Source organism: Pelodiscus sinensis, chromosome 7 (assembly GCF_052426305.1).
Source record: "Pelodiscus sinensis isolate ZL-2025 chromosome 7, ASM5242630v1, whole genome shotgun sequence".
Classification (NCBI taxonomy): Eukaryota; Metazoa; Chordata; order Testudines; family Trionychidae; genus Pelodiscus; species Pelodiscus sinensis.
Window position 1 is genome coordinate 17,670,654 of NC_143058.1, and position 20,263 is coordinate 17,690,916.

The following is a 20,263-nucleotide window of genomic DNA, read 5'->3' on the forward strand; positions in this document are numbered from 1 at the left end:
TGAGGATCATTTTCACTGAAAAGATTTGTCATGTTCATCAGGATTATATGCATGGTGAGCTTTCTAATGCTGAAATAGGAGACACCAAGCATGACAAGTAGGGAGATCACAGAAATACATACATTAGAGATGGAACTGACCTATTGGATCAGTTAGCCCATAACAATGCTGATGGAAGATTGTTCACCACTATCTATTTACCAGTGTGGTGTCCAGTTTAGTTTTCAATGTCCCAAGTGATGAGGCTTCCATCTCTTCCCTTGGAGAAGCTATTGCACAATATAACACAACTCATCATCAAGAAAGTTGTCCTAATACTGAAAATAGTCCACTATCAACATGAATTTGATACTTATCCAGCAAAGCACTTAACCAAGTTCTTAATTTTAAGCCTGTGAGGAACATTCACTTGGTTCAAATGTCCAGAAATGTGACTAGTAACAGTCAATGGTGAGTGAGCGGAGAAGTTATTCATTGACTCTCTGAAATACGAAGTATTGGAGTCTCTTTAAAAAGCTCATATGGGGATTAGATACAGCCCCTTTTCCATCTGAGAGAAGTCTCAGGATTGAAATGGTTGGTTGTTTATCTAAGCAAGAGGCTGTTCTGTTAAGGAGATGAATGTCTCAGGGCAGGAAAGCCATCAAGCTGGAACAGTGGGAAACAATCCTCTAGTTGGGACCCACCTTCCAGATGAAATAATGATGTCCTCTTGTTCTGAAGATATTCCTTCAGGCATAGGGATTCCAGTTATTATGAAGAGGCAGGCAACAATAGCAAAGAATTTGATTAGCAGAAACACAGACAGTGGGTTATGCGAGCACTGCAAGAATGGCATGGTCAACTGCTTACCAGGTGTGAAGGTTGCAGATCTCATAATACACCTGGGCAGCTTTATAGGCAGTGATGGGGAAGAGATGATAGCAGGTAAGAGATTAAAGTCCAAAATCTCCATGGTAGCATTCTTTGAAATGCTTCCTATTGTGTGTGCAGAGACACCAAGACAGGCAGCACTTCAGGGTCTAGAGGTGAGGATGGTAGAGGGAGGAAGATTTAAATTTATAAGGAACTGAGACACTTTGGGGGTGGAAGAAGTAGTCCATACAGGAGGGATGGGCTTCATCTAACCAAAATGGAAGCCCCAGACCAAACGCACATAAAATAAAAATGATTACAGAGGATTTTCACAAATAGAGCTAGAGAAAGATGACAGGTGAGGAGAGCCACCTGCTTTGGTCACAGACATCCCTCAGGAATGAACTTACTGAAGGGGGCACACAATACAGTAGAGAAGATAGGAAAGAAGTAGTAACATATAGGTAAAAGCGACTGAGGAACAATCACATATAAAAGAGTCCTCTTTAAATATAACACATGAAGGAAAGCAACTAAATATGGACAAAATACACGTGATTATATATAGATGCAAGAAGACAAAATACTAAAAGGGTGAACTAGAGAGTCTAGCATTAAATGAGGATTTTGATGTAAGAACCATTGCAGGTGAAGGGTGAAGGATAATCAAGGGGACATGGTAATTCTTGTGAACAAAATACATAGGAATGATAAAGTAGATACCACTGTTTGGAGAGTGGCATTATGGGTTTATCTAGACTATTCAGAACTAATCGAAAGAGGACATGCAAATTCTGTGGGAAGCAGAGCTTTCGAAAGTGAAAGTAGTTTAGATGCGGCTTTTTTGGCAACCCTCCCCCCCCTTTGTCAAAAAGCCGCGTAAACCGGCTCTGCTTTCGAAAGTGCAATTGGAAGAAGATATGCAAATTCCCGCAGAATTTGCATATCCTCTTTCCATGTAGTCTAGATAATCCCTATGGGTATGTCTATACTACCCCGCTAGTTCGAACTAGCGGGGTAATGTAGGCATACCGCACTTGCAAATGAAGCCCGGGATTTGAATTTCCCGGGCTTCATTTGCATAAGCGGGGCTCCACCATTTTTAAATCCCCGCTTGTTCGAACCCTGTGCCGCGCGGCTACACGCGGCACGAACTAGGTAGTTCGAACTAGGCTTCCTAGTTCGAACTACCGTTACTCCTCGTGGAATGAGGAGAATGCAGAGAAGCTGCATGAATTCTTTCCAAAGGTCTTCACTGCAGGTGATCTGGAGGAGAGAACAACATTAGAGTGATCCTTTTGTTGCGACAAAGCTGAAATACTCACCAAACTGCTGTGTCACTAGAAGAGGTTTTAGAAAAAAAATATAAAAACTTAACAATAAGACATTACCAGAACGAGACAATCAAGTGGATGAAGTGTATTTGGCTTTTCGGAAAGCCCTAACGAAGTCCCGCAGCAAAGGCTTCTCAGGAAATCAAGTAGCCATGAAAAAGAGGCCTTACTAATCTATTAGAATTTTCTGAGGAGGTCAACAAACCTGGGTGATCCAGAGCATATGCTGTATCTGGACTTGCATAAAGCCTTTGACAAAGTCCCACACCAAAGACTCTTAAAGTAAGCAGTCATGGATGATAGGGAAGCTCCTCTCCTGGATCACTAACAGATCAAGTGATAGGAAACTAAGGGTAGGAATAAATTGTTTCTATTCACAGTAGAGAGATGTGAATAATAAGTATCAGAGGGTAGCCGTATTAGTCTGAATCTGCAAAAGCGACGAGGAGTCCTGTGGCACCTTATAGACTAACTGAAGTGTAGGAGCATAAGCTTTCGTGGGCAAAGACCCACTTCGTCAGATGCATGTAGGCCAGGATCAGGCTGGAGATGATGAGGTGGATCCAATCAAGGAGGATGAGGCCCACTTCTAGCAGCTGATCTGGAGATGTGAATTCCAAGAAAGCAGAAGCTGCTTTTGTAGTTAGCGAGCCATTCACAGTCTTTGTTTAATCCAGAGTTGATTGTGTCAAACTTAAAGATGAACTGTAGCTCAGCAGTTTCTCTTTGAAGTCTGGTCCTGAAGTTTTTTTGCTGCAGGATGGCTACTTTTAGATCTGCAATTGTGTGTCCAGGAAGATGGAAGTGTTCCCCTACAGGTTTTTGTATGTTGCCATTCCTAATATCAGATTTGTGTCCATTGATTCTTTTACGTAGGGACTGTCCAGTTTGGCCGATGTATATAGCAGTGGGGCATTGTTGGCACATGATGGCATATATTACGTTGGTAGATGTGCAGGAGAATGTACCAGTGACAGTATGGCTGATCTGGTTAGGTCCTGTGATGGTGTTGCTAGTGTATATATGTGGGCAGAGTTGGCACCGAGGTTTGTTGCAAGGATTGGTTTCTGAATTCGAGTTATTATGGTGCGGTGTGTAGTTGTTGATGAGAATATGCTTCAGGTTGGCGGGTTGTCTGTGAGCAAGGACCGGCCTACCTCCCAAGGCCTGTGAAAGCGAGGGATCATTGTCCAGGATGGGTTGTAGATCACTAATGATGCGTGGGAGAGGTTTTAGCTGGGGACTGTAGGTGATGGCCAGTGGTGTTCTGTTGATCCTGGCCTGCATATTTATACCTGCCTCTGGAAATTTCCACTACATGCATCTGACGAAGTGGGTCTTTGCCCACGAAAGCCAATGCTCCTACACTTCAGTTAGTCTATAAGGTGCCACAGGACTCCTCGTCGCTTGTGAATAATAAGGTTATTCTGCAGGAAATTCAGAGCCTTGAAATGGTTAAAACTAAAGTTCATAAACATGCCTTTAGAAGGCACATATGCATGAGGCAGGGTCTGGATATTTGGTATGCTATCCAATCTGATTTATGCAGATTTCAGCTTATATTTTTTTAAATGAAGGTTAACTGTTGACATCCTTTTCTAGCAATATACAGTGATCTTTGGGATTGTCTCCTCCTTACCTACACATTTTGCATATTCCAACAGAGCATCTCTTTTAACTATCTGTATTCAAAACACCATCATGTTTCAAGATGTCTGAATGTAAGATCAGACCCTGGGCCATTCCTTTCATCCACTCCTGCCAGGTCTTAAACAATTATTTCTTCTCATATATAATAAAGTTGTATAATAAAGTTGTTGGAGCAATTTACCCCTTTCTGCTAGGTTGATAAATATGTCCATCTAAATAAGTGTATTTCTCTTCAAATACATGTTTTAGAGCTTCAAATCATTACAGAAGTCAATATAAAAAGTATTACCTACATTAAGGTGAGAGTTTAGCAATCTGGCCACAGAATTGTGGACAAATTTTCAGGCCACAATTAAGCAATATGGAAGATCCACGAAAAATTAATTATATTAATCCCACCAACGTCCCCCAGGCATAAGTGGATGTTTCAAAAGACTTCCTGCTTTGTTCTGAAGCTGCTAAAGTGATATTTTTAGAGTCAAAGATAAACTGACAATTAAAAGAGAGATTGGGAACAGAGATGCCTTGGTCTTATGATAAGCAATATTATTTTATACTTCCTATACTCTATAAAAGATTATTATTTATTTAATGAAATAAATCATATCATTAAAAACTACTAGCACTACTTTGCACTTATTTCACACCTATCATCCAAGGATCTCAACTTGCTTTAATAGCGTCAATGACAATAATTCCGTGTACGAAGAGATAAAACAGAATTCAGCTAACAAATATAGGCACAATGGAAAATTGGTTTTTTTAATGCCTTTATTTGATTTTCATTGTAATATACAAGCTCTTTTAAAATGGCTTTGGTATATATGACAGGCTAAATCCTGTCCTCAGTTACATTTGTACAAGTGTATGAATGTAAGGGCAGAATTTGGCACTATGTCTTCAATGAACCAGCTTCTTCCCTTGTGTACAATGGGGAAAATCAGGAATAATGACATTAGGGGTATGTCTACACTACCCTCCTAGTTCGAACTAGGAGGGTAATGTAGGCATACCGCACTTGCTAATGAAGCCCGGGATTTGAATTTCCCGGGCTTCATTAGCATAAGCGGGGAGCCGCCATTTTTAAATCCCCGCTGCTTCGAACCCCGTGTAGCGTGAAACGAGGAGTACCGGTAGTTCGGAATAGGCACCCTAGTCCGAACTACCTAGTTCGAGCCCCGTGTAGCCGCGCTAACGGGGTTCGAAGCAGCGGGGATTTAAAAATGGCGGCTCCCCGCTTATGCTAATGAAGCCCGGGAAATTCAAATCCCGGGCTTCATTAGCAAGTGCGGTATGCCTACATTACCCCGCTAGTTCGAACTAGCGGGGTAGTGTAGACATACCCTAGTAGAGTTACTCTGAGGTAAATGATGCGTACAACGTAAGATCAGAATCAGGCCCAGTATCTGTAATTCCATTTTCACGTGTAAGGGCAGAAAAGGGTAATAAACTGGAAGAGAAAGCACTGAACTCATTTCTCTTTTTCAAGAGAAAACAAACCACAATCTGAATTGACAAAGTTAAAGGTGTGTGTTACGGAGTAGCAGCTCATGGAGAAAAGTTCATTTTTAGGCAATTTTACGCAACGTTTAGAAATAAAATGTTTCCTTTACCAACAGAATGTATGCTGATTTAAAAAGTCAAATAATGTAACAGCAGTAATTAAAATTGTGTTCCTATATTACAGATAACCTATGTCATCTTGGGCAAATCAGCAGCCACAGACTTCCTTCTTGGGATTCATTCAGCTTCTCTGCATTGGCTTTGTCTTCCTTGAGAGCTCCTTTTCATCCAAAACCAAATCTCAGCCTGTCTAACATTCTCTCCTGATGTAACATGGTTAGCTAAAATGGAGCACAGCTCCCTGTAACGTGTGCAGCTGAGTGGCCATGCAGGAAGAAATTAAGACCTGCCCATCTCATTAGTGGAATTGTGCAGCGTGCCTGCACTACTTAGCTAGCTTCTCCTGAGTCCTGACCTTGTGTAGGTGGAGAAGATGGAAAGAGGGAAGTTGGTGGGTTTGGTGGGGGGATAGGAGCGGGGGAGTCAGCATGGGGGTCGGGAGTTCAACTCTCTCAGGCAGCTCCAACTGTAGAAGTGGCACCTTCTCCTTCCCAGTGAGCCTGCAAATAGAAGCAGCACCCCTCCTCCACACCTCTCCCAGGCAGCACCATGTGCTGGGATGCTTTGAAAACAAGTGGGGGAAGTTCCTCATCCCCTCTACTCCTCCCCCTCCAGCAGCGACATGTACTGGGCTGCTTTGAATACAAGCAGCAGCAGCAGCTCCTTGTCCTCCCTCTGCTCTCTCCCCTCCCAGGCAACCCCATCTGCTGGCTGCTTTGAGTAAAAACTGCACCTCCCTGTCTCCTCTGGCCCTTCCCCACAGGTCGCTATTTTAGAAATTCACTAGCCCGGAGTAACTGTCCACGTCTACTCGCGGCAGTGAAATGGGGGTCCGATTTAAAGCCCTAACTCGAATTAGCTGGTATTCTTCCTGCAATGAGGTTTCAATGCCGCGTGTAGATGCGGGCAGTTACTCCGGGCTAGTAAATTTCTAAAATGGTGACTGGCCAGGAACATGCAAATCAAGCACGGGGTATTTAAATCCCAGGCTTGATTTGCAACTTCGGTATGCTTCATTTGCCTCCCTACTTCGAAGTACCCTTAGAGTTACACAGCCATAAAATAAAGGGTACATCTATAAAGCAGGTTTAAAGTTTAATTAAGCAATGCAACTTCAGATACATCAATTGCATAGCTGAAGTCAAAATATCTTAATTCGGCTTTGGGCACTGTCTACACAGCAGGAAGTCGAAGTAAGAGTGTTCTTCTTTTGACTTCCCTTACTTCTTATGAAATGAGGGTTACCATAAGTCAGAGTAAAAAGTCCTCCAGCTCAACATTATTGTGAAATAAAGGCTTGCAGTGTAGACACGCTTTATTTCAGAATAACTAGTAATAACGTTTGGAATAACACTGCTGTGTAGATGTGGCCAAAGAGAGCAATTCAGATCTGAGAATGAGACTGTGCTAACTTGGTGCTAAAATACTGAAGCTTGCTGTTCACCCACGTTATTCAGATTTCTTACGTGCAGAAATAAAAATACAAGAATAAAATATACAGAAGGATTTCATTTCTCAATCTTTCCCCAGAGCTGAATCACACCAGCTTTGATGAATGGTAAAGCAAATTGTCTGAAAGATTTGAGATATGTAAACAGAACTGAATTATTTTTAAAAATCCCATTTCTTGGGTAATTGGGAGCAATATGTGCACAAGAAAGCATGCAGAAGTGAGCCCATTAAATAACATTTAGCCAGTAATTGAAAACAATTTAAAACATCTATCCCAACAGCCCAACCCAATCCCTGCCATCTCAGGCCCCGATTGCCTTCAACTCTACTTTCCTGACAAAGACAACAAGAGCACACACCTTCTTAATAAGATACCATATAGCAATTGAAATTTTTTCATCATTAATTTTCTTCTTTATTTTATTTCATATTAAATAAACTTTTAAAGTCATGCACCATGTTAATTATCCCTTGATATAGTAGTCTTTCTTCTGCTATAACATTAAAATATATATAGTGCATCTAGGATTTTTGTAGTGGCACACCTCCTCATAAACGCACATGACCTCATATTGGTACACATGACAAAACTCACTCCACTCATGGACTCACAACACTGAAACGGAGGTCCTGATTTTTCCTTCTATATACTTTTCAAAGGGACAGGCTACAAGCTCTTCCCCATCCCCCTCTCCAACGGATAAAGAAATGGGGGTTAACTGGACAGGAGCTCCATTAATGCCATGGGTCATGGCCTTGGCAGTTGCTGCTTTTCAGTTGCTATTGAGATGAGGGCACCTCTAAAAGGGGAAATCTCCACAAATCTGTCACAGCAGGTCAAGGAGAAGGGTGGCTGGATAACAAGCACACGTTAGGTACCCTAGGCACTTGCTTATTTAGCCTACACCTAATAGCAACTCTATAAATGACTTCCAGCAACAGGAAAGCATGTCTCCAGAGAGCCTTGAAACAAACTCACCTCCAGTACAAAGAGGTGATAGAGCAGAGACTGAATTACCTCCAGTTCCTGGAAACTGGCTTGGGTTGCTTAATTTTTTTAAGGCAGGAATGAGATTTCCCCCGTGTGACATGCACTGCCCACAATGGAAGCAGCAAAATTTCTAGTATCCAAGAATTAATGTAGCAATCTGCATAATCAAATCCCCCAGATAAACACAGTCATTTGTTGTTCAGTACCAGCAGTCCCTAGGATTTAATGAATACTTATATTTATCCCAAAGTCATGAAAATGTAATATTTAATAACTGTTTTACAGTAGCGGCGAGGAGTCCTGTGGCACCTTACAGACTAACTGAAGTGTAGGAGCATAAGCTTTCGTGGGCAAAGACCCACTTCGTCATATGCACTTCGTCAGATACTGTTTTACAGTGAAGCCTTCTTAAAGTTGTCATTTAAACCTTCCTTGCATGAAATTTACTAAATCTGGAGTAATCAGTTTTTCTTTTTGATCTATGTGTGAAACATGAGAAAAAACAGCAGTGCATTCAATATTATATAAGGAATATGTTCTGCACTCAAATTTAAATCACTTGTATCACATCCTTAAGTGATCATTGTGAATAATGTTCTCCTCTTGTTTATAAGCAGAAACCAAACAGATTGTGAAGGCTTTGTTTAAAGTCAAAGGCACTAAAATAACCTATGATACTGGTGATTCATTATTTTGAAAGCATTTAAGCTCACTGATGCAAGATTTCAATACCACTGAAATGAACTGGAAGAAATCCATACTTTGATTCAAATTTGGTATGTCAAGAAATTCCTATATAGTTTTAAAAGCACATTTAAATTTAAGTAAAAGAGTTTATTAATGTCTGATTGCAGAATAATCTGCTGGTAACATGCAATCAAGTCGCTGAGGATAATGTTATACATGATAGCCACAGGGGGAAAAAAACTATTAAGATTAACTCTTAATATTAATGACTACTCTGTAGTCATTTATTTCAAATTCGTAACTATATTTAATTGTATAAAGAATTTTATGATGAGATTTGTATGAAAATAATATTGTATTGTGTTGTGTAAATCAATGGTCAATAAAGGATAATATTTTTATACATTTAAGTAAATGAATAGCAACTGACTTTGAATACGACGTATGAGCCTAGGCTGGAATTTTCAAAACTCTCAGGGTTAGTCTTCTTTGAAAATCCCAACCCTACATTACAGATCTTATTATCCTAAGTCATTTAAATGCTTTTCAGAATTTATAAATATGTACACAACATGTAAAGCAAAGACAGTTACTGATTATATAATTTCTTTAAACTCAACTATATCTTTAGAAAATAACAATAATACAAGTAGGCAATAGTGCTTAGTAAATGAAAGCAGATCTTGAGCTTCATTCTAAAGCACATGGATCACACAACCTGTCTTAGAATAGTGTTTCCCAAAAGGTAGGTCTTAACCCACCAGTGGGTCATGCAAAGTTCCAAATGGGTCACCATGTATAGACGGTAGATCACTCTCCACCATCCTCTGCGTATCTCCCCTCTGCACTGGGCCAGGATTAGAGTTGCAATGTCAGGATGGAGGTCAGATATACCTTACAGTGGGTCACAAAAACTCACAAAATGCAGCTGACAGTTTGCCTTAGTACAGTGGTTTTCAAATTTTTATACTGGTGAATCCTTTCATATGCAAGCCTCTGACTGTGACTCCCCTTATAAATTAAAAACACTTTTAACTTTTTTCATTTAACATTATTATACATGCTGGAGGGGAAACAGGATTTGGGGCTTGACTAATATATGAGGTTAGCATGTATACATATATATTAGTCATAGGTATATTATCCTCTTGCACAATTATGTAGATAGATAGATAGATAGATAGATAGATAGATAGATAGATAGATAGATAGATAGATAGATAGATAGATAGATAGATAGATAGATAGATAGATAAACTATGCATTAAGTGCATATAGCATTAAATACAAATACTATAGCAGTTATGCAGCCTAAATTGACCTATACCTTTATTATTACCCTTCCTATTCATTTATGCTGGAATCCCATAACACCATGCACTAACTGAAGTAAGGTTTGGTTTAAATAGATAGGAGACTTGCCAGGAAAAGGAGATACGTATATTTTACCTAGTAAGAGAGAGGAAATTATTCCCACAGACCAGTACTAGAATATCCCAAAGGAAGATGACAAGATATGATTTTTCTACCCCGATGCAAACCTAGAAAGTATCTAGGAATGCTAGTGTCCAAAACGAAGATAAAGAAAGGAAAAGAACTACAAGTTAATGAACTGGGACAATGTGATGGGTTGAATTTAGTGACGTATCAAGAAATATGTATGTGATAAAAATATCCTATAAATATTACCACCTGAAATATGCAGCTCTGGGAGATACCATACATGTAAATTAAATGTGAGAATGTTGCATGAGATGGCTTTCTAGAGACTGGCATCCTATAAAGCCTTTTTCCGACCTGTACTAAATTATTATTGGCTTATAGCTATAAACCTGATTGGCATTGGTTATTAAGTCTATTGAGTATATTTTATAATGAACCAAAGTGTGGTTAAGGAATTGACTATACAGTTTATCAACAGGCTCCACTGCCTTACAACATCCACGTGCAGCTAAATGTACAGAGATTCCACATGGAAGCTCGTACGTGTTAACTCCACAGTTGTGGTTTCCTGGTTGCCTGTATGTACATTATACATGTGCATTTTGTGACAGGAATAATCAGAACTTTGAAGCCACAGACCATTTAAATAATTACGGTATTTGGCCCCAATTCAAGAAAGCATCATGACTCAGGGATGTATTTAAATACACACTTGAATATGTTGCTGAATAGGGATAACTTTCTAAAGAGCTTTTTTGAATCTGGGTTTAAAAGTGCATATCAAAATAGAATCTCTTCCAGGATTAATATAATTAATTGCCTAATCTAAGAGAATTGAGTTATATAATTTGGAAATATGTTAAAATGGTGAAGTCTAAGATCATGAATTGGGCAAATTAATTTAGAAGATAAGCTAAAATATGGAAAAACTTAAAAAACAACAAATAGTTCTGAAGCAGGTTAGAACAGGGCGTTGGCAGCCCTGGGGGCTACAATGATACTCACAGCATATGCAGAGGGGCGCAGGTTAAGTGTGGTTGCATAAACATGCAAATATATATGCAAATATATGCAAATAACTTCTTTCACACTAATGGGCATGAATACAAAGGTTAAGGCAAGACTACACAACATGCGGGCCCCATTTAAGTCAGTTCTGCTGATATTAATAAAATGCAATATTTACCCGATTTCCACCCATGTGACAACACTTTTAATGAGCAATGACAGTCCAGGAATTTAAGTACTAAAATGCATATCAACAGAAGACCATTATACTGACTACTTTTTTGTTTTGGCTCCCACCCACAGGCCACATGTTGAGCCCCGCATAAACTCAAACTGCAACAGGGGCTGCAAACAAATAGGCCGCAGGCTACATGCAGCCCACAGACCGTGTGTTGAGTAGCCCTGGCTTAGAGACTAACAAAAAGTGTACATGGTTTCATGGGCACAACCCACTTCTTCAGGTAAATGGAGTAAGAGATCTAAGGTACAAATACATAGCAGAGAAAGGGAGAGGATGGGAAGGTGTGATGGGGCGGCATGGCCCCGCACTTGCGCGCTGGGTGGTAGAGAGCCCCGCTGCGGAGGCCCGTTCAGCTGCTGGGCAGCTGGCATGGAACAATTGATCAGCGGGAAGGGCGAGACTGTCGAGCGGCAGCCGACGATGGACAAAGGGCCTGAAGGGCTAACCCTGCACCGGATGTAAATGGCCCAGAGGAGCAGACCCAGGGGGGAGCGGGGCGGAACTATAAAAAGCAGATGGACGCCCGGGGAAAGGGGGAGAAAGAGTGAGCCAATGCCAAAGGGGCGAGACAGGCGCCTCCCTCCCTCCCTAGGGTGAAGACCAGACCTAGAGGATAGCAACGGACCGAGAGAGTGGCGTAACACGTCGGGTGAGCCGAAAGAGCTGGGGGAGGGGGGCGAGACGCTCCCAGAGGGCCAGCAGGGAAGGAAGTAGCCCAGGACGGGCCTGGGAAGCCCGAGAGCTGGTGAGTTTCGGGCAGCACCCCATCAGTCAGGACATGGGTCCGAGTGTTCTCCCATCCTAGGCTGGGGTTTGGAGAGCGGGAGGGACCAAACCCCCCTTCCCCGCCAACCAACAGTCAACCCAGAACAAAGAGAAGGCACAGGGAAGCAGGGGCACCTCACTGTGGCGACTCCGGAGCAAGCGTCACTAGTAACAATCACAGCGGGGGCCCAGCAAGGGCCAGAGTAACCCCGGGACCCAATCTAGGAAGTGGAGCCCTGGCTGTAGTGCGGTGCTCCCACGGATGGGCCCCGGACAGGAGGGAAAGAGAAGAAAAGAAAATAGGAAAAAATATTGTCAATTAGAGTGTCTGTGCTAAATGGGGCTAATTGAATGGGCTTTAAGTACCCGGGTTCTTAGCTTTTTATGTCATTAGGGTGTGGAATGCAGTAGCCCATCCAGATCAGGTCTTTGTTCAAACCTTGATTACAGGTGTCAAACTTGTAAATCATTAACAATTTACAACCTATCCTAGAAAATGATTCTTCACTCTCAGAAGCCTAGTGGGACAGGCCAATCCTCGTCCACAGACAATCCCTGAACCTGAAATAAATTATTTCCAGCAACCAGCCAGAACTCCTCTTTCATACTCATTCAGGAACCCACCCCTGCAATTAACCTCTGGTACCAACTCTGTCCACACATCTATACAAATGACATCATCACAGGACCTAACCACATAAGCCACCACATCAGAGGCTCATACTACTACACATCCACTAATGTGATCTATGCCATCAAGTGCTAGCAATGCCCCTCTGCCATGTATATTGGCCAAACTGGACAGTCCTACGACAAAGGATTAATGGACACAAATCAGTTATGTGAAATGGTAACACACAGAAACCTGTTGAGGAACATTTTAACTTGCCTGGGCACTCACTAATGGATCTAAAAGTGACTATACTCTTACAAAGCAATTTCAAAAACCAGCTGGAGAGAGAAGCTGCAGAACTTGGGTTTCATTTACAAGTTTGACACCTGTAATCAAGGTTTGAACAAAGTGACCAGGATGGGCTGCTACATTCCACATCCTAATGATATAAATAGCTAAACACCGGGTACTTACAGCCCACTCTATTAGCCTCATTTAGAACTGACACTTTAATTGACAATATTTTTTCCTATTTTCTTTCCTTCTCTTTCCCTCCACTTTCCCTCTCTTTCTCTGCTATTTATTTGTACTCTGGGTCCCTTACTCCATTCATCTGAAGAAGTGGGTTGTGACCACAAAGGCTCATGATATCTATATTTTTTTGTTAGTCTCTAAGGTGCTGCAGAAATATTTGTTTTTTTAAGTTTTGTTCAGTTACAGACTAACACGGCTACTCTCTGAAACTAAATTGTGGTAATTCAAAATTTACTATTCTGTTTTTCTGCAAAAAATATGTGCACCTTTATAAGAAGTCCTTGATAGTATGAAATACACTGACACTCTTCCTTTGATTTTTCCCCAGGGCTCAATATATTTGATGACCTGTTTCAGTTGCACAACACACATACACTTTGCTGACAGATCGAAGACCTGGCGTTTAGGAATGAACCTGGTGCCCCTTGTCACTTGGCCAATAAAGACTAAGCAAGTGAAGCCAGAAAAATTCTGCAGATATGAAGATCTTGCCTGCTAAACCATGGAGAGGCAACAATGATAAATGTTACAAATTCACGCAAGCTAAAAATAAAGACATACTAGATCATCTATTCCCTTCTGCTACCAATGCAGGTCCATTCTCTGCCTAGCACTTGGAGCAGTACAGTTTCAAATAATGTTTGTCATAGGTCTGACGCCAGTTCCTTTGAAAAGATACATGCCATCCTAAGAGCCAAATTTCACCATCATTTACATATGCGGAACACCTGGAAATTTCATAAGAGTATTACTCATGCTCTTACATAGGCCAAATTCTGTATTCTCATGTACTTTTCTTTGATATCGGAAGACAATTCTAATGGGAAGGGGAATAAAGAATAATAGGGAAGATAAATGTAATTTTATATTAAGGGAAATGCCAAATCAAAAGAAATCTGCAGCCTTCCTGATTTTTTGAGACTAATAAGAAAGAGTGGGAGATAGGTCACTCTACCTGTGAGTTCTTGACTGTCTTGTCTCAGAGAAAAGGTAAATAAAATATTGCTCTGGGCCTACAAAATGCATTGAATCACTACAGCAAACATGGAGAAAGCTAAACAGACTGATTTCCTTCTAATAGAAAATATCATGGAAATATATGATGACAACTTTTGCCCCCCCCACCCCCGAAGGAATAATGAACCCACATATCATCCCATTTATCATCCTGAGAAGGCACCTCTAAAAGTAATATGTGTTGATGGACACTTTCGGCACATGATAACTCTAAAAGTAAGTTATTCCTCAGATACACTTCTCTCTCCACTTCTGCACATGATGCACAGCCAGAGTTTGGCAGTGTATGTTTTCAATTTCAACTGGTATGAGATGATAGATAACTGGCTTTCCACTAATACATTATGACTATGAGTTGTCACTTCTTGCTAGCTAATATTATATTAGGAAGATTAATATTATGTAATTGTACTGCATCTGAATTTAGCAGATTCCAGAGGCAAAGGTTTCTTCTTACCTGGAGAAGGAGGTCAGAAGCTGGTTTGACCCTTTGTTGGAAAAGCACATTCAACATTCGATTTTGTTGTTCCAAATCAAAAACTCTTGTTTTCAGCTTTATGCATTCTTCCCTTAGATCCTACAACATAGAAGAACAAATAGGAGGATTAAGGAAACTATGCAATGAAAAACTCTTGAAAATATTTTATGGAATAGGAAGCTTAAGAAGAGACAAATGAGTAAAATTTTCAAAATAGCAGAAATAAATCAGAAAGCAAGATACTACAACATTTCCCTGATTTTTTGATCATCCCAAGATAATATTTAATATGCAGAAACATTAGTTACAGTACATATGCTTTTGGAGTGCAATGCCAGTTAAACCTTAGCAGCCGTGTGTTTTATTATACTGATATGGTCATAAAATAAATCAGAAAACATAAGAATAATTATGTTTTCAGAGAACTGGACTGTGTCTTTAAGTGCAGCCCTAATGTTCCATGTGCTTTGTAAGCTACTCTATTCTAGAAGTAGATCAAAGTGGCTCCTCCAAAACCTCCTCCCTTTCCCTACCTACTTCTGCTTGCTCTGGAGCAGTTGTACAAAAAGAAAAGAGTACCACTGTCCATGCTGGCTGAGTTGTGCTAACTGCTGCATTGAAAAGGGGGGAATGCCAAGACTCTTTATCTTCCATACGTCTTCCTGTCCACCAGCTCTGGACTAGCCACTCTAGAGGTGGTTTGACCACAGACAGAGGATGATGAGTCTGCTACAGCTTAGGCTGACGAATCTCATCCCGAGTTTTAAAGGTTCACCCAGATTAACTACCAATAAGAGCTACTATTTGTAACATGATGACCCTGGCTGGGTTGTCTGCTGCTGAGATTTCACCTGGGATCTCTGGTTTTTAAAGCCCGTATGCCTGAGCTGAAGAGTGCAGGTCAATTAGCCAAAGGCTACCTTTCATCTTTCACCTCTAGAGGGGGATAGTGTTAGCTATACCCATTCCCCAGGTCTAGTACAGGGCAGTAAAACTGAATCTTAGCCCCTTATCTCTTAGGTTGCCACAAAGTCCAAATCACCGCTCAGAACAGAGTGAATGGTGGCATGATAAACTAGAAAACCATGTATGTGTTTTTATATACCCAGCATAATTCCACACTATAAAATATTTCAATCGTCAAATTTGATGATGCAATTTTTGTAACTGAACGGATAACTATTTAAAGAGAAATTGCCGAGTAATTTAGCCCATTAATTTTATCTTCTTTAGAATTATTATGGTCTAATGGGAATTGATATAGTCTAGATTTTAGATGTCTATCACACTTGCATCTAAGACCAAAAGCACTTCAAGCATTATTTATATACATAAGAAACCTATTGAAATTAAGCACGTACTTAAGTGCTTTTCTGGACCCAGGCCTACGTGCAGATCCTAAATGTTTGTTCTTTTTGCGATCACTATTCTGCTAGCAAAATATTAATGAAAGACCACTTTACTAGACCCACTGTTTATGCAAAACCTGTTTTATGCTCTCGTGCTGCAGCAGCGGCGACGAGGAGTCCTGTGGAGCTATGCAACCAGATAGCTGAAGGAACATAACAAATGCTTTATTCTCAGAGCCACAATGGCATCTTTGATAGTGCTGATATACAATCCATGAAGTAAACATTAGCCATGTTGGTGTATATTCCATCAAAATTGCAAGGGTAGGAGGAATCAATGTTTGCCCAATTAAAAATGAAAAAGGTAATATGCAAATACATTTTAACAGCAATTATCTAAGTGAGTATTGTAAACAATTGCAAATTAAAAAAATAATATTTTAATTAACGGCTTTTGGCAGCATCTGCAACCCTTTCATTGCTCCACTCTTCTGCAATTTCTGTGCTGTTGCAGAAGGTGGTGACTTTTCTTTATATTTTTGATATTCCTATGGAATTTCAATCATTAAAGTATTTGGTACATGGAGCAAAACCTGGCACATATTCTGAACCACATAGGTATACCTAGCAATTGATAGTAGCACTAAAGTATGCTGACTATAACATATTGGATCCATTTTTTGAACAGATCTATCTTTAGCAGCAGGACAGAAGTGTTTGTTGATAGCACAGTATTTTGAACAAAGCAACTCTCAAACTTAGGGCCATAAATTGGCCTCACGGTACAGCTTGGCTGAAAGTATATTTGAATACAAATTTCAGATATGGGCCTAAGACTTCCTCTCATTGGCCATTTAAAGGGACATAGCAATCTGCAACAAAGTGAAATTCTATAGTGATTAGGTAGGCTTTGACTTTAACTCTCTGCACACAGTTATATAATAAAGGTGGTAGTCTATTTTGCAGGACATGAGATCTCTGTGTTACAGTCAGCATGACCTGCAAAAATCAGAAAGGACTGCAATCCTAGTGGTACTCATGTGAGCAAATAAACTGCAGGCACATTTATTCCCACAAAAAGTATAACCACTCTTTTCAGTTTCTTTACATTTAGAACAGCTGCTATATTCTGGCACTGCCTAAGTACATTTATTTTTCATCACATGGTGGAGAAACAGGCCTCTGGCTTCAATATGCTTGTCTGTCAATAGCATTAACAATGTATTGACCCACAGAGGTGAATGAACCTGATGAGGTAGCTGCTCAGAGTGGGAAATTATAGTCAGAAGTAACTAAAGTGCCTGTCTGCCGAAGTGGCGGTTCTTATCTAAAGTGTACTATAGCCAGCACAGAGAATACAAAAGAGGTCACTACACAATGAGAAAATCTTGCCCTGAGACCACTGGAAGCATGCTGAAATATCTTTAGTTATAGAGGTATCACTGGATGAATTATAAACTTATTTTCCCTAGATACATTAATAGGACAGTGCTTATTTTAAGTGGTTTAAAAACTATCTAAGGGTATGTCTACACTACAAAGTTAATTCGAACTAATGGACATTAGTTCGAATTAACTTTGATAGGCGCTACAATAGCGCTCCGCTAGTTCGAACTTAATTTGAACTAGCGGAGCACTTAGTTCGAACTAGGTAAACCTCATTCCACGAGCACTAAGCCTAGATCGAACTTACTAGTTCGAATTAAGGGCTGTGTAGCCACTTAATTCGAACTAGTGGGAGGCTAGCCCTCCCCAGCTTTCCCTGCTAACCACTCTGGCCAACACCAGGGAAACTCATATGCCCCCCTCCCGGCCCTGGAGCCCTTAAAGGGGCACGGGCTGGCTACGGTGCCCGTGCCAGTTGCAAGCCTGCCAGCACGCAGCCAGCAGACCCTGCACCTGGCACACCTCGAGCCAGCCACCCGATGCCCCCCAGCCCTCCGCCTCTTCCCGGGACCAGGCTGGCGGCTCTCGGGAGCCTGCCCAGGACCGCAAGAGGCGGGCACCCGCCTGGTCTAGTGCAGACATCGTGGACCTCGTCCACGACCTCCGCACTAAGCACAGGAAAGTGGCCGTCTAGGGCAGGAGAGTTGCCAGCCTGGCCACCCAGGAGCAGCTTTCTATGAAAATCAAGATGGTCCACTGAGACCCCCGAACCTGAGCCCTGAGCTTAGAATGGCCGTACTGGGTCAGACCAAAGGTCCATCTACTCCAGTAGCCTGTCTGCTGACAGCAGCCAACCCTAGGTACCCTGGAGGGGATGGACCAAAGACAGTGACCAAGCCATTTGTCTCATGCTATCCCTTTCCAGCCTTCCACAAGCTTTGGGCAGGGACACCACTCCTACCCTCTGGCTAATACCACTCCATGGACCCAACCTCCATGAATTGATCTAACTTCTCTTTAAACTCTGTTCTAGTTCTAGCCTTCACAGCCTCCTGTAGCAAGGAGTTCCACAGGTTGACTATTTGCTTTGTGAAGAATAACTTTCTGTTACTAGTTTGAAGCCTGCTACCCATTCCTTTCCTTTGGTGTCCTCTAGTCCTTCTATTATGGGAACTAATGGAGAACTTTTCTTCATGCACCCTCTCCACACCATTCATACTTTTAGAGACCTCTATCATATCCCCCCTCTGTCTCCTCTTCTCTAAGCTGAAAAGTCCCAGTCTCTTTAGCCTCTCTTCATATGGGACCTGTTCCAAACCCCTGATCATTTTAGTTGCCCTCCCCTCTCGCAGCCTCTCTTTTCCCCTCTCCTACCTCCTTTTCCCAGTCTCCCCCAGTTTTGTTCAATAAAGAGAGTTTCTATTTTTGAACACACGTGTCCTTTATTTTGTACATCAGGAAGGGGGGCTAGGTAGGGGTAAGTGGAAAGAGGTGAGGGAGGAATGGGCTACGAGCCCCTGATGGGAAGGACTGGGCTGGCTTTGCGGGCTGCTCGGGGTAGAAGTTCTCCTGCAGCCCCCTGATTGTCCCCTCCCCCCGGATGGCAGCCTGGGGCAAGTGCAGCTGGGCTGATGGCCGAGTGCTGTGATGTTCCAAGTGTGGGCACTCAGGGCACTCCAAGCCAGGACTGCTTTGCAAGCGGGGCACCCCTGAGAACTGTTTGTCCAGGGTGGGGGTCGGGTCCCTTTAAGCACAGCCCTCGGCTAGCCTGAGACAGCAGCTCCACGCTCTAAGTCCTACTTTGATGCCCTGCCGGCACTGCTTCCGGCCAGCCTTAACCTCTGTTCAGGATCCACTCAATATGGACATGCTAGTTTGAATTAGCAAAACGCTAATTCGAACTAGTTTTTAAGTCTAGATGCGCTAATTCAAATTAGCTTAGTTCGAATTAGCGCTGTAGTGTAGACATATCCTAAGTTACACATTTGATGCCTTCAAAAATGATGAGGCAATGATATCTATTTGAGGTGTATTGAATTCCTAAAGCTTTAATTCTCTCAGGGTACGTCTACACTTGCTCCCTAGTTCAAACTAGGGATGCAAATGTAGCCTACCGAAATTGCTAATGAAGCGGGGATTTAAATATCCCGTGCTTCATTAGCATAATCTTGCCCGCACACTATTCTGCTCGCCATCTGATCTGAACCAGGAAGTGCGCTCTGAGACACGTTTGTTCGAGTCAAACCCCTTGGTTTTGATTTTTATGAGGAGTAACGTTAGTTTGAATCCAGGGATTTGATTTGAACTAACGTGTCCTGAGCACACTTCCTGGTTCGAATCAGTTGGCGAGCGGAATAGCGCACGGGTGAGTTTATGCTAATGAAGCGTGGTGGAGTCGGCATGAGCTGGACCGAGGAGTCCAGGTTCACGCTGGTCGGGGACACTGCACCTCTATATTTAAATGTAGCTTTGCATAGTGTTCTTTATCGACTAGTAGTGTAGTCGACACAAATTGTAGCGACTATATGATTAGTTAGATAACCACAATTTAATATCCTTAGTTCACAAACACACCCCTCCACCACAATAATGATTTGCTGTGTGTCCCAGAGCAATGCCTAGTAGGCTACTACAGTGCACAACTCTCACTGGCAATAGAAATACTGAATATGTAAAAATTCTCTGATGCCTGTAGATAACAATGTGAACACAAAGCAGCACTTTTCTTTTAGCAGTTTTCTAATACTGACAAAACTGTCAGCAAAAAAATTCTGCAAGTGTAGACATAACCTGACCAATGTAGCCTCTCAAACCTTTCACTTTAAGAGCAAACTGTG

The 20,263-nt window shown here is 41.6% G+C and overlaps 1 protein-coding gene across 10 annotated transcripts in view; it reads right to left on the minus strand.

Moving 5' to 3' along the window:
- The window catches only part of NCKAP5 (NCK associated protein 5), a 659,073-nt gene that overhangs the window by 124,788 nt on the left and 514,022 nt on the right, over positions 1–20,263 (minus strand). For all 10 annotated transcript variants that reach the window (XM_075933271.2, XM_075933270.2, XM_025178765.3 and 7 more), the window contains one exon: positions 14,671–14,790. In XM_075933271.2, coding sequence (XP_075789386.2) covers positions 14,671–14,790 — 120 coding nt within the window. The remainder of the gene's footprint in view (positions 1–14,670; positions 14,791–20,263) is intronic.